General features: G+C 35.8%; 1 protein-coding gene across 1 annotated transcript in view; it reads left to right on the forward strand.

The window, feature by feature from the left end:
• The window catches only part of VWA8 (von Willebrand factor A domain containing 8), a 278,032-nt gene that overhangs the window by 58,122 nt on the left and 204,987 nt on the right, over nucleotides 1–14,923 (forward strand). Inside the window, exons 6-11 of the mRNA XM_067563174.1 lie at nucleotides 1,082–1,246; nucleotides 1,677–1,726; nucleotides 2,058–2,166; nucleotides 6,762–6,866; nucleotides 11,606–11,737; nucleotides 14,765–14,899. Of these exons, the coding sequence (XP_067419275.1) occupies nucleotides 1,082–1,246; nucleotides 1,677–1,726; nucleotides 2,058–2,166; nucleotides 6,762–6,866; nucleotides 11,606–11,737; nucleotides 14,765–14,899 (696 nt within the window). The remainder of the gene's footprint in view (nucleotides 1–1,081; nucleotides 1,247–1,676; nucleotides 1,727–2,057; nucleotides 2,167–6,761; nucleotides 6,867–11,605; nucleotides 11,738–14,764; nucleotides 14,900–14,923) is intronic.

Below are 14,923 nucleotides of genomic sequence, written 5' to 3' on the forward strand. Positions count from 1 at the left end.
TTTGCTTATAGAGTAGTTTTGATCCATTCCAGTCGGTTTCAGTTAGGAAAGGTAACTTATGAAAATGTTATTCACGTATTGAAGTACAAAATAATGGGTTTTTTGGGGGTTTTTTTTAGTATAGCTACATTTAAGAAGAAGAAATGAAAATTGACTTTAAATTCAAATAGGAATTGTTTGAGATTCTGCAGTACATTTTTTTTTTGGTAGCTTGCTAATGATAAAATGGCTCTAAATTGGTCCTTTAGGCATACTGCTAATATTATCTGATTTAAATAAATCTCCTACTGTGATACTAAATCTAATGTTGTTGTTTTGTTGTTTGGGGAATATTATATTACATAAGTTATGGCTCATTTTCTGTTCTTCGATGTGACTCATTACTCTGGCTTTGGGTCTGCAGGAAGTAGTCATGTACAATTTCAAGCAAGACTTGATTGTAATGTGGGAGGACTGCAGAATTGTCTTCTTTGTCCACAATGAGTCTTTTCCTGGCAACATGATTGAAGTATATAGTATTAAATAGATGCCCTCTTCAGAAAAGGGGACAGTGATAAACCTGTATTGTTATTGCTTGCGGCAGAGCATATTATATGCAAACAAAATGTTCTTTTATTCAGAGGAGCATCCCTTCATTGGAGTTAAAAAAACAAACCAAACTTGCTAAACTGATGGACTTTTAATTCTATAGAATAAAATACATAATGCAGTTTCATTGTTTTTTCTCTTCCTAATATAAAGAAAGATATTTGTAACTTGAGTTCATAGCTTCCAAACTTTGAACATCTGTGGAGATCCATCATTAGCTTGCCTGAAGGCCGAATTCATTGAAGCATATTTCAGCCATTCTTATCTTAGAAAGCCTCGCTATATGATTTACAGATTGAGTACCTTAAATCAAGATGGAACATTGCATGCTGGTTCCTCTGTGTTAAAGATAAGGGCTGCAGAAGAGACCACATTTAACTGGAAGCTCACTCTTGATTCCTCATTATAAGTCTTCAGTCTGTAACTCAGGCATCAGGGCCTTCCCCAAAGATGTCTTTGCATTCTAATTATTGCCTTATTTTAATTGATTCAGGAGCATACTAAAACTGAGTTAGATGCATGGAAGATTGTTCGAGTAAGTGAAGATTTTCGTGTGATAGCACTGGGCCTGCCGGTACCCAGATATTCTGGTAACCCTTTGGACCCTCCTCTTCGTTCTAGATTTCAAGCAAGAGATGTTTATCATCTACCCTTTAAGGTAAATGCCACTGTAGATTAATTAGCACTTGTGCATAGAGCAGAACTAATTGATACTTTAATCTGGCATTTTACATATTATACATTCAAAAATTAATCATTGAACATGAATAGAATATTTTGACCCTTTTTGTGGGTGGGGGTGAAGGGGATCATATTGATGCCCAGTTAGTTACTGAAAAGTAAGAGATAATTTCCAAAGGATGTTGTAGTAAAAATTAACTTCAGTAAAACAATATAATCCTAAAATAAAGATATGCTAACTTTTTTTTCTTTTAGACAATCAACTCTGTGCAGAGACCAGGCTCTTTGCTACAAAAGATTTGGTGACTAATTAGATGAGAAATAGAAAATATCTTGCACAATATGCACGTGATCCACAGTATAACCCAGAAATTAATTCGATATGTGATGCTATGTTCTATTTTCAGGACCATCTTAAGCTATTATACTCAGTTGGATCAAATGTTTCTGCACAGAGGTAAATTTTCCTAATTATTAAAAAGTAGTGTTGAGTGGCTGAATGTTATGTTTTGTCAGGATTATTTGCTATTTGTGACCTGTATCCCTGTAGACTGATCAGAACTGAGTGAATTTTTACTAAGGATGGGAATATGCTCAAACAGTTTTTCATGTATAGTTACAGTTTTCATATTTTGTGAGTCCTTAATGTTAGAACTTTATTAGATAAAATTTACTTGTACTCAGAAGTAATTTCAACACCTTATGCTGTGTTTAGCTGCATAGGGCTTAAAATTTTTAAAGTATATTTTGCATGTATAAAACATTTCAATTTCTTGTTTATTTTCCAGAATCTCTCAGCTCTTGTCTTTTGCTACAACTCTCTGCTCCCAAGAATCTTCTACACTGGGACTTCCAGATTTTCCTTTAGACAGTTTATCAGCTGCAGTTCATATTCTGGTATGTGCATATAACTGTGAATTGATATTATATGAACTTATTTTAAAAGTGAGGAATTTTCTCAGATACAATTTGAACTGTTCGTATTTTATTACAATGTCTTTGGAACTAGACTAAAAAGAACATTTAAAAAAAAGTGTGTGTCTTAATTGGATCTTTTTGGGGACACATCCTTAATTGGATCTCTTTGGGCACCATAATGTCAGTAGAAATCCACATATAAGATCAGAAGCTAACTTAGTATGAATCCTGGGACAGAAAAGATTTCAGCGTAGCTTCATGTATCTTGGTGTATTGAACAATGATTAAATTCCATTAATGCATTAGGTGTTTGGATTAATCAGTTGAGTTAGAATTAACATTGCATTTAGTGGTGTTGTCAGTTGTTTAGTGCTTGTCAGTGTTGGCTTCGTGTGTGTGCCCCTCGTGTAGGTGCTTTCCCAGCTCTGCACAGGTAACTGAGATGGCACTCACAATCGAATGAGTTGACACAACCACGGATTCACGGCACAACGAAGGCACCCGGCCAGGTTTATTGTAGTTGAAGCACAATGAGAAGTGACCTATAACTTACACATACAGTTCAAATACGAGTGCTCCATTACAGCGGACCGGCACAATTTAACAGTGGGACTTTCCGTTTTCCCCTGGGCCGGACACCATCGTTCCCTCTGACACCCTCTTTTAAACACTGTTACAGACAAGTTTAGTTCTGCCCCTTTGATGCAGGTAGTTGCCACCCTCTTGACGTAGTCTGATACCACTCCTTACTGTGCATTGGGTGGTTTGGGCAAAACATATCTACCGTATTTCCCCATGTATAAGACACACCTTTTTTGAAAAATTTGGGGTCTAAAAACTGGGTGCGTCTTATACAGTGGTACTTACTGGTGATGTACCGTAATACATCTATTTTCAAATTTCAGGCCCCAAAATTAAGGTGCGTCTTATACATGGGAGCGTCTTATACATGGGGAAATACGGTATTTGTCATATTAAAAGACATTTCTATCCATTCAAGTGACATTTCAAGGGGTCAGGTGGCCCTTGTTATCTCTTTGATGTTAGGATGTCCTGGTACCTTCTGCCTCTGATATGTATTTTTAGACTTTAGTAACATTTTGGAAATATATGTATTTGCAGTATCAGCTTTCTTCTAGCCAGTTTCTGTGAGGTTGTAAGTTCACAGCCTGACTCTTGCTAATTTGGCTTTATAACAGACCATTTTTTAGCTTAAGCTTTATGCCTTGGCCTGTTATGCTAGGCTTCGGGCCTCATGCTCTCACTTTCTACTACAAATGTTTTCTAAACACTAAACTCGATGGTTAGGGGATTTGTAACAATTTCTGTCAAAGAAACTGATTTATTGATACCACATAAATAACTGTGAGGTGCTAAGCATAGAAATTAAACCAATAAAACAATATGTATAGTGTGCTTTAGAAAAGGAATCTGTTGGATTTTTAAATTCACTATAGCATTTTATTCATTTGGCCCTGTAGTGAAAATGACTGAATGAATGTCAGACTGCTTCAAAAGTAATGGAAATAAAATGATCCCTCAGCTATTTGTCTGACCTGAGGGGTGAAGGAAGTATTTTATTTTACATTTAATAATGTAGTGTGTTGTTATTGTGTGCCTCTTTCTTTTATACATATCAAACAGAAAAAATTCTGGTCTATTTACAGCTTCCTAAACCAGGTTCTCAACTTTTTCCATACTGGGACCCAGTCTGCATCTGGGACCTTGGGTTCCTCCCCTCATCTGGCTTGGACCACTTGACCATTTAGCAATATGGAAAGGGCAAGGTGGTTGCTTGCTCCACACCTCCCAAAACATGTTTGCAAACTTTTGTGGGGTCATGACTCCCAGACTGAAAACCCCTGTCTCAAACAGAAGGCTTTTTCTAGTAAGGAGTGAGGAGGAGGCTAATCTCATCTGTGGCACTGTAATTATGCTTTCTCTGAGATAACCTAGCGAAAGCATATGGTGTTCCTTACACAAAGAGCTTTTTAAATGCAATAACGCTAAGCGAATGTCTGATCACCTGAGCAGTACATTTTATCTAGAATGCACTCAAATAGATGATTTTTTTATTACAGCCATTTGTAATGCTCCAAATTCAAGGAGCATCACTGAATAACAAAATGAGTTGTTACACATTTCATAAAAATATATTTGTACCAGGATAGTTCATTGCTGAGCTACTGTTTTGCCCACATACATTGGAGATATGTGCAAACCAAAAGGAACTAAAGAATTTTGAGTGAAATCTATTTTGTTTTATTTAGGGCTAGATTATACAACCCTGACTCACCTTGGTGAGCACTTAGTAGTTTCATTCCTCTATATAAGGGCGGCATGATTTAGTACTTAATTATTTATATAGAATGCAACTATAGAGCAGGTAAATTGAGCACTGATTGGGATTTGGGGTTTCTGGAGTTTCTTTTTCTCCCATTAAAGGGTATACATATATATAATATTTTTGTGATTCCCAGTGACACTCATAGATATGCTCAGATTTGTATTTCTTTTTTATTTTACCATAATGACTCAGTAATTAATGAGCTTGCTTAGTACCCCCTCTCTCTCCCCCCAAAAAAAACCCCAAAGAAACATATTAGTTATTACTTACTTAGTTATAAAATTTCTTTAAAATGCCAATATAATTAATTTTTTTGCAAATAATTGGAAGTAAAATGTAGTAATTTTTAGTAACCTATTTCTAAGCTAAACAATATTAACTGAACTATTCAGTAATTTCCAGTAATTGAATTATGAAGTAAAATCTGTACAGTGTAATGGAATCAGTATGTAATTATTATAAATTACTATAATTGACTAACCCATGCTGCAGGTTTCTGTAATACAGATATTTATTTATTACTTCTATGAAATTACCCATTTCATTGCATTTCTTTGCTTGGAGATATTTAGAAAATATATGTAAGCGCAGTTTATAATATATTATAGGGTGCCATACACAGAATGATTCAAGTAAGCACAGCAGTCACAGCAAAACAAAGCTTACTTTATAAATCTCTCATAGGGAGGGGGACAGAGCATTTTAAGTTCCAAGTACCTAATAGCCCGTATTGCTTAAACTTAAATGTCACAGAAGCTGAGTTTCCTCATAAAAAGCTTGCCTTACTACAGTTATGGCTACTATTCGTTTTAGTTCCTTTTTGAGAAGTGGTTAAAAAGTATACTCTTTAAGTTCCCCAAAATTAGAATTTAACAACGTTAACGTTTTGTAGCCAATAAATTCTTCTTGAGAGAAGTCCTACTCTCCATGGACAAAGTAAGTCTCAACACCCGAGAAAAGCAGATTGCAGTTAAAGTGTCACATTGGTTTCAGTGTTAAACTGCATACTCCTTTAATACACCTTAAAATAGGAAAATTGTAGTCTCCCCTTAAATGTGACTCTTCTCTGTCCCTTTCATAGTTTCATACTCCTATCTCCTTTTATGGGAAAGTATCTTCCTGGAGTGTAGTGGCATCAATCTCCAGTAATATTTATTGATCTTTTCTGCAGTGGTTCTGTTGCTGGCTTGTATTCTAACTGATTATCCTCTCTTTGGCCTTCAACATGCTGCAGCCAAAATGCATCTTCTTTTTTTTTTTGATGCTTTACTTGTTTCGCTCCTTGTTTGAATCGCTCTACTAGCTCTCTGTCTTTCCACATCAAGTTCATACTCTTCCTCCTCCTCCTCACTGTCTAGTGGGCTTTAGCATCTTGCTCTCTTCCTAAAAGTACCTTTTGTCTCTCTTCCTGCCACTTAATTATCCTCTCCTGTGACTTAAGGAGAAGACAAACCAAAAAAATCCTTCACAAACCTACTAAATATTTATCTTTTATCAGTTCTGTTGAAATCCAGTCAAATTCTGTTAAGATCCAATTACAAGACGCATGCCTAACCTCTACAACATATATTGGTATAACTGATGCACCCAGACCCTTCCCCTTATGTTGTCTAACCTAGATTATAAACCCTTGGAGGCTGGGATTTGTCTTTTTAGCTCCAAATGCACCTATAGCACAGCAGAAACAACAAGAATAAAATCTTATCTGCTCACAGACTGTCCAAGTGTACTGAATTTCTTGGTCACAGCATTTTTTAAAATGTGTACCAGATTGTGACCACTGGCAGTCTGCAGTGGAGGCCAGTATATACAGTAAACAGCTGCGACACTCTTTGCTTCTCCATGATGTCTCCCAAGACCTCAAGGGAGTCAAATAGGGCAGAGCACCAGGAGGAAAGACAGCAGCTGTCATGTCTTGCAACTACCCTGCCTCTTCTGCCGGATGTTAGAAATCCACAGCTGATGGATCATTGTGCAGTTTCAGCAACTGATACCTCTCTCCATCACCAGAAAGGAGCATGAGATCCAATGGGAGTGATGGTAGTGAAGTAGGCGAGACAGCTATTGGGGAAGCATGGGTGAAGTATCCTCGGTTTTGTCTCAAGAGCTGGATGGGTGCACTTGTTTGTTGTCATATTTCTTTTTTGCAGTTGTCAGAATATGTGTTCCAGGTTAACACCAAATGGATAATGGAATTAATTTTTCCTTTATTTTTATTTCTATTTAGGATTCCTTTCCTATGATGTCAGTCCAGCATATAATTAAATGGCTTTACCCTTATAATGTTCTACTAGGAAAGGAGGGCAGGACTGCAGTAGAAGATGCATTAAAAGTGAGTACTGTGCATTTTGAATACAAATCCCAGGGAGCAGTGGATTACTGCAGTAGCCCCACTAAATCACTCTCTTTCCTTTATTTTAATGACACAAGCAATGTTAATAATTTAACTAATATATGTTAATGCTGATATTTAAAAAATGTTTGAAAAATACCTTCATAAACTAACACATTTTATTGGATGATGAGTGTTTTATGTCTTCTTGTTGATGTAGGCCACAATTCATGAAATTTCTTAAATGCTTGCATAACTTTAACAATGTCAGAGTGCCATTGATTTCAATGTAACTACTCACATGTTTAAAGTTAGGCATGTGCTTAAGTACCTTTCTGAATCAGGGCCTTAGAGACAATATATTCATGAGATAGGTCTTTGTCACTAAAACTGAAAATAATGCTTTTTAAAAAATTCGTACACTTTTTAGAAAAAGTAGTCATGAATCAATTATTTAACATGAAAAATATTGAGTATGGCGTGTGTGTCATGATAACTCAGTTTGTTTATCTTTATGGTCATTTGTATCTGTTAAACTGTCAGTTAATCGTCTTCTTGGAGGTACTGAATTTTGCTGGGTAGAGCTTTCTGAAATACTGCTGAACAAAAACCATCAAAAATAAAAAAACAAAAAGAGAAGAGAAAATGCTTATGTTATGTACCTTCTTTTCCCTGCCCACCTTCTCCTCTCACCAGCATTTTCATAGATTCATAGTCTTTTTCAGAGTCATTGTTTCCGGATTGAATTTCCCATTCTGTAAGCATAGCATACATTCTTTTTTCTTAGTTGAATGACTTTACATTTGGACGTATTGAAAGGCTTATTGTTTGTTTGTGCCCAGTTTACCAAGCAGTTCAGAATCAGTGACCTGCTTTCTTCATTATTTACCACTCTCCCAATCTTTGTTTAATTTACCAACTTTATCAGTAATTATTTTATGTTTACTTCCGGGTTGTTGATAAAAATATTAAAGAGCATAGGACTGAGAACCAATCTGTGCAGAGCCCTGCTAGAAACATACCTGCTCAGTGATGTTTGCCATTGACAGTTACATTTTGAGGCCTGTGAGCCAGATTTTAATAAATTCGCTGTGTGCCATGTTGATTTTGTATTTTTCTAGATTTTAATCAAAACGTTGTGTGGTACCAACACAAATGCTATGCAGAAATCTAGGTGTATTGCATCAGAACCATTAACTTTATCACTCAAACTTGTAATTTCATCAAAGAGTATCAAGCTTGTTTGACAATATCTATTTTCCGTGAACACATGTAATTGGCTTTAATTACATTACCCTTTTTTGATCAACAAAGAATTAAGGCCTGTACCAGGTCTTCCATTATTTTGCTCAGGTTCAATGTCAGGCTGACAAGCCTATAATTACCTGGGTCATCCTATTTACCTTTTTAATATATTGGCATAACATTAGCTTTTTTCCAGTCATCTGGAACTTTCCCAATTTTCCAAGATTCATTAAAAATGAAAAGGTCTTTTAAAACTCTTGGATTATAAGTAATGTGTATCTGCTGATTTTAAAAAATCTAATTTTAGTAGCAGCTATTTAGTATCCTGTGTAGTTACTTCTCAAATAGAAAGAATTTTATCATCATCATCATAGGATATGCGTAATCATCTGGCCTTTTTCTAAATATGGAACAGAAATATTTTTGAACATTGTTGCCTGTACTGCATTATTATTGACCATTTTACCATTTCCATCTCATAATGGACAAATATCATTAGGATTCTTTTGCCCTGATATCCTAAAAAAACATTTCTTATTGTCCTTAATTCTGCTAGTCATAAATATTTCCTTGTGTCCTTTTGCTTCCCTTACCAATTTTCTACAATTTGTAGCTTTTAATTTATATTAATTGCTTTCAACTTCCCCTTTATTCCACTTTTTAATTTATTTATTGCTGCTTTCACTTCTCTAATCCAGCCCTGTTTTTTTTTTTTTTTTTTTTTTTTTTTTTTTACCTGTATAGTGTTCTTCCTCAGTTGTGGTTTTTTTTTGGGAATTCTATAAAATGTATTTCAACATCTCTCAATTATTTTTTCTGTTTAAATTCTCCCAGCTGATTTGGCTCATATTATTTTTAGCTTTGTGAAACTGGCCCTTTTAAAAGTACTCAGTATATATATCACTCGTTGGAACTTTATTCTTTTTGCACATAATAAAATTAAGTCATGATCACTTGCACCATAGCTCTATGTTCTATGTTTATTTACTCTTTATCTGTCAAGATGAGGTCTAATATAGAATTCCTTTTGTATTAGATGCAATGGTTTGTGAGTTGGGTAACTGTCATTTATAATATTTAGAAATTCCAAATGTATGTTAGTATTAGCAGCAGGAAACCTCCAGTTGAGCTGGGCAGGAAATGGTTTTCTCATCCCATGAAAATATTAGAGATTTTGAAACGTTTTCTTGTTTCTAATTGGGACAAAAAGTCAATCTTGAAAAAGTTTGGGAACTGAAAAATCTGGGGAAAAAATAAACAGTTCAGGTCAATCAAAAAGTTTCAGTTTTGCCCATTTTTATTTTTTACTATATTAGCTTAGATTTTGATACAAAAAGTCATTTTGAACAGGAAGACTAGTCTTTTCTCTAACTTGTCCCTTAAAATTTAATTTCAAGATGAAACTCAGAATACAGTGTCTCTTTTCTTCTTCTAATGTTTAATAGTGGCTGAAATTGGTTCAGCTGTTAAAATAAAAATAGAGTTTTTAGCAGTTTTGCACTAAAGTACACTTATGCTTTTTTTAAAAAGTTCATGTTTAAACGTGAAAAATGTGTAGTCTTTTAATTCAGAATGTGAATTTAGGAGAGTGAAGAGCCAAAATATGTGTGTGAATGTATTACAGAAAGTAATTGCATTTCTAACCTTAATTTGCAATGGTATGGTATCTAGTAGAAATAAAGATACATCGTTTTTATTCTTTGCAGCACACTTTTATTAAAAGCAATAAAACGCACCTAAAATAATGTGAAGCTTACTCAAATGTTTTCAAGAGACAAGATGAGTGAGGTAATATTGTTTACTGGACCAACTTCTGTAGGAGAGAGAGACAAACTTTTGGTCCCATAAAAGATATTACCCCACACATCTTATTTCTCCAATATCCTGGGACCAGCAGGGCTACAACAACACTGCATCAAATGTTTTCATCAGAGCAGCAATCTTCTTCGCTAAATGAATTACCAGACAGATATTTAGCATGATATTTGAGCACTGAACCTTAGCCTAATTCCTATGGAATGTCCTTTCACTTGCATGGAACCTCAGGCTATGCCCAAGATGGACAGCCAAACTAAAGATGCTCTGGAACTGATTGTTTAAAATGAGTTAGGGTCCTTTTTGCTTCTTGGTTACATAGAAAAAAAAAATCTAAATTTCATTTCCAAAATAAATGTGGGTTGGGTTTTTTGCTTGTTTTTTACCTCGGAAATAACAGGAGTTTCATATCTGGGCTTTGGGGGAGTCTTAGGCCTGGTCTACACTAGAAAATTAATTCAGTTTAATTACATCTGTCAGGGGTATGAAAAATCAACACCACTTAGTGGCTTAGTTAAGCTTACCCAAGTCCTCGGTGGAATCATTCCATCAGCCTAGCTACCACTTCTTGGGGAGGTGGATTAACTACAGCGATGGGAGAATCCATCCCATTGGAGCAGGCAGCATCTACACTAAAGTGCCACAGTGGCACAGCTGTGTTGGTGTACTGTTTTAAGTGTAGACAAGCCCTTAGATATATGTGGTGAGCTCTCACACCTTTTTGAAGTGTATGCGTGCACATGTGTGCTGAATCTTTCACATAGACATATCGTCTCTCATAAATGTTCATTAGGCACTAGCGTTAGAGGTGTTAAGAAAAAACATAGTTTAAAGAATCTGATGAAAATTTTTTTGCTCCTCCTGTGATGTCAAAAGAGTAATACCATAACTTTCTCAAGCATAACAAGATTTGAATTTCTAATGTAGCCTCAGGCCCCACTGAGATTAACAAGTAAGGCTAAAACAAACCAAAAATCCTCAAACCACACCTTTTTAGCAAAAAAAATTTCACGCCTTCTGTATACAATGTAGAGCGATGGAGGGGTGGTGGAAGACAGAGGTGCTGGTAAAAGGCCAAAAGCCCAATATTTTTTCTTTGCCATATTAAAGGCTGTATAATTAAAGTTTCTTGTGTGCAGGGAGCCCTCAACTCTCATTACACACAAGGCTGTCAAACTAAATAAGCATCTTAACTTAATGTGTATTTTTTTTAAGCTGGATGTTTCTCATACCCAAGTGGTCATAATAGTCCTGAAAGATAAGTTGTGTATTAACGTAAGTGCTGGAGTCTTGGTACTTTATTTCAGTGTGTCTGGCTTCAAAATCAACAAGTCAGACCTTAACATTTATATAACAGAAAATTCTACACAAAGATCTGGAATTCATGGATTTTTCAGAATTCACAGATTTCTGTGGTCCCAGCTCATGACTTTGTTTAATTTGTTTTCACAAGAGGAATAGCAAACTAATAATTGAATAGTGAATACTTAATAGATACATACTGATGTTAGCATCTTAAAAGGTACGCTTTAACTTTTCCAGTATTAAGGTTCTTACAGAAAATTGATATTGAACGTCGGAAGAAATTAGCCTTGCATCAATTTCTGCTATGTTTAAGTGGAAACATTTAAAAATACAGTACTATCTTAAATAATTACTACTTTTTCTCAATTTTACAGCGTTTTGAGCTCCAGGATTCAGAAAGCCCTTTACTTCCCAGTAGGATTATAAAAGTGGAAAGAATACATGGAAGCAAGACTTCACAGGCTGATGTAACAGTCCAGATTGCTGAAAAAGAAGTGACATTCAAGGTAATGATTCACAGGTTTGACAAACTATGTTCTTTATTTCATATCACTACTACAAATTTGTTAGGCTACTTTCTGTTGACTTTCACCCATATTTTGATGCTAAAGTTGATAATGAACTTGACCTAGAGCCTCATTGAATAATCACTTTTCTTATGGAGTAACAGGTAATATTTAGAAAAAATCGTTTAAGAATTTGAGAGTATTAGATTATGGAATAGTAAGGCTTTATTTTCAGATAACACATGCAGGTCCCTGGGTTATTTATTTAATCAGTTCTAAAGTGTTGCTGGAAAAGTACTTTCTAGATTCCTTATATTAGGTTGTGCAGTGGAATAGCACAACACAAAGCATTTGTGATGCTTTTGGGACTACTTTCTATACAGTTGTGTTTTTATGTAAGCGTCATTTTTCTTTCACTATCTCTTTAAATAAAAACAATAGTAGTTTATTTCCTTTTGTCTACCACATCAAATAAAATGTACTTGGCAACATTATAACACAGGATGTTGAAACAGAAAATGGAGCAAAAGTCTTCATATTAATCACATCAAATACGATTAGTCTGAATTTCTTCCAGTGAAATTTATGGTCTGCTAGGTGGTGAAATAAGGCACTTTTCAGGAAACAGATGTTGATCTGAGTTTGAAGTGGAGGTTGAATTTGGTGAGACTGAGGAATCTATATAATAGAGGAGTGCTAGTCAGGGACAAGAGAGATCTGAGTCACTCTAGGAAGGGATGGCCTCAGAGAGTTTGTACAATTGAGGGATTACCTTAAGGTGAAGAAGGAGGTTGGAGAGCAGGAGCAAATTGAGGGTCTGTCAGAGGACAGTAGCATCTATGAGAAGCTGATTGGAGAGCTGCTCTGAGGGAAAGAGTTAGCTTCATTAGGCACTGGGATGAACCGAGAGTTGATTGAGAAGTTTCTCTGAGGAATGAACAGCCTCTTTGGGAATGAGTAGATGAGGAGCTTGAAGGGGAGGCAGTGACCAGTGTGAGTGGGGAAAGAGCAACAGAATTTAGTATCTTAAGCAGGAGTTAAACTGGAGGAAAAACAAGTGTTGCTACTCTCCAAAACTCTGTCTGCTTATGACAATGAGATTTCCCGCAGAGTAGATTGTTCATATCTTCATTATAGGATTATTCACTATAGGAGGATTATTTCTCCTCTTTCTTGCTCCCAATATCAGTGATAAATGATTACAGTATTCACTTCATAATTGGGTTTCAGCGTTAACACCCCATTGAGGTGAATCAGAACAGTTTCTCAGGAATATTGATTCAGGTTGTCTGCAAACGCAACATAAGAATGGCCATACTGGGTCAAATCAGTGGTCCAGTATCTAGCCCAGTATCCTGTCTTCCAACAGTGGCCAATGTCAGAGGGAATGAATAGAACAGGTAATCATCAAATGATCCATCCAGTTGGCCATTCCCAGCCTTTGGCAAACAGCAATCCCTGCCTCTCCTGGCTAATAGCCATTGAAGGACCTATCCTCCATGAATTTATCTAGTTCTTTTTTGAATTCCATTATAATCTTGGCCTTCATAATATTCTCTGGCAAGGAGCTCCCCATGTTGACTGTGCATTGTATGATGAAACATTTCCTGTTGTTCATTTTAAACCTGCTGCCTATTAATTTCTTTGGTGACCCCTAGATTTTTTGTTATGAGAAGGAGTAAATAACACTTCCTTTCTCCACACCAGTCATGATATTATAAACCTCTAGCATATCCCTCCTTTATTGTCTTTTTTCCAAACTGAAAAGTCCCAGTCTTATTAATCTCTCCTCATATGGAAGTTTTTCCATACCCCTAATCATTTCAGTTGCCCTTTTCTGTGCCTTTTCCTATACCAATATATGTTTTTTGAGATGGGGCAATCAGATCTGCACACAGTATTCAAGATGTGGGCATACCAGGGATTTATAAAGAGGCAATATGATATTTTCTGTCCCATTATCTATCCCTTTCTTAATGATTCCCAACATTCTGTTAGCTTTTTTGACTGCCACTGTATATTGAGTGGATGTTTTCGGCGAACTATCCGCAATGACTGCAAGATCTTTTTCTTGAATGATAATAGCTAATTTAGACCCCATCATTTTATATGTATAGTTGGGATTATGTTTTCCAATGTGCATTACTTTGCATTTATCAACATTGAATTTCATCTGCCATTTTGTTGCCCAGTCACCCAGTTTTATGAGATCCCTTTGTAATTCTTCACAGTCTGCTTTGGACTTAACTACTTGAGTAGTTTTGTATCATCTGAAAATTTTACCACCTCACTGTTTATCCCTTTTTCCAGATCCTTTATGAATATGTTGAACAGTACTGGTCCCAGGACAGATATCTACGGGATGCCATTATTTACCTCTCTCCATTCTGAAACTGACCTTTTATTCCTACCCTTTGTTTCCTATATTTTAACCAGTTACTGATCAAGGACAGGACCTTCCCTCTTATCCCACAGCTCCTTACTTTGCTTAAGAGCCTTTGGTGAGGGACCTTGTTAAAGGCTTTCTGAAAATCTAAGTATACTGTCTTCACTGGATTACTGGATAAACATGCTTGTTGGCCCCCTCCAAGAATTCTAGTAGATTGATGAGGCATGATTTCCCTTTACAAAAACCATGTTGTCTCTTCCCCAACAAATCATATTCATCTGTGTCTGATAATTTGGTTCTTTACTATAGTTTCAACTAATTTGCCTGGTACTGAAGTTAGCTTACTGGCTTGTAATTGCCTGAATCATCTGGAGCCTTTTTAAAACCAGATACCATTGTATTTATTTACACTTGAGTCCTATTTTATGGGAGATTTTTTTTTTTTTTTTTTTTTGCAACCACAAGCCATAAAGATGACTTTATTTATTTATTTATTTATTTATTTATTGTAAGATTATTAAGCACAAGATTGTAGTCACCATTGAAAAGTTATAGGGTTACTGACCCAGTGTAAACCAGTCTGCCCCCTGAGCCTAAGCCACCTTTATATAACTTGTTTATCTTTTGTCTTCTTGTAGGTCCCAGCTGGGACTAAACCATTACAACAGTATTCTGGATCAGACACTTTCATAAAGACTTCCAGCCATAAGCAGCTGTTGGCAGGAATGATGCAGTCACATATGGTTAAGGATATGTGTTTGATTGGCGGAAAAGTAAGAACAATACATTTCTTTTTC

Source organism: Emydura macquarii, unplaced genomic scaffold (assembly GCF_026122565.2).
Source record: "Emydura macquarii macquarii isolate MOO-44397 ecotype Brisbane River unplaced genomic scaffold, CSIRO-AGI_Emac_v2 contig_2473, whole genome shotgun sequence".
Taxonomy (NCBI): Eukaryota; Metazoa; Chordata; order Testudines; family Chelidae; genus Emydura; species Emydura macquarii.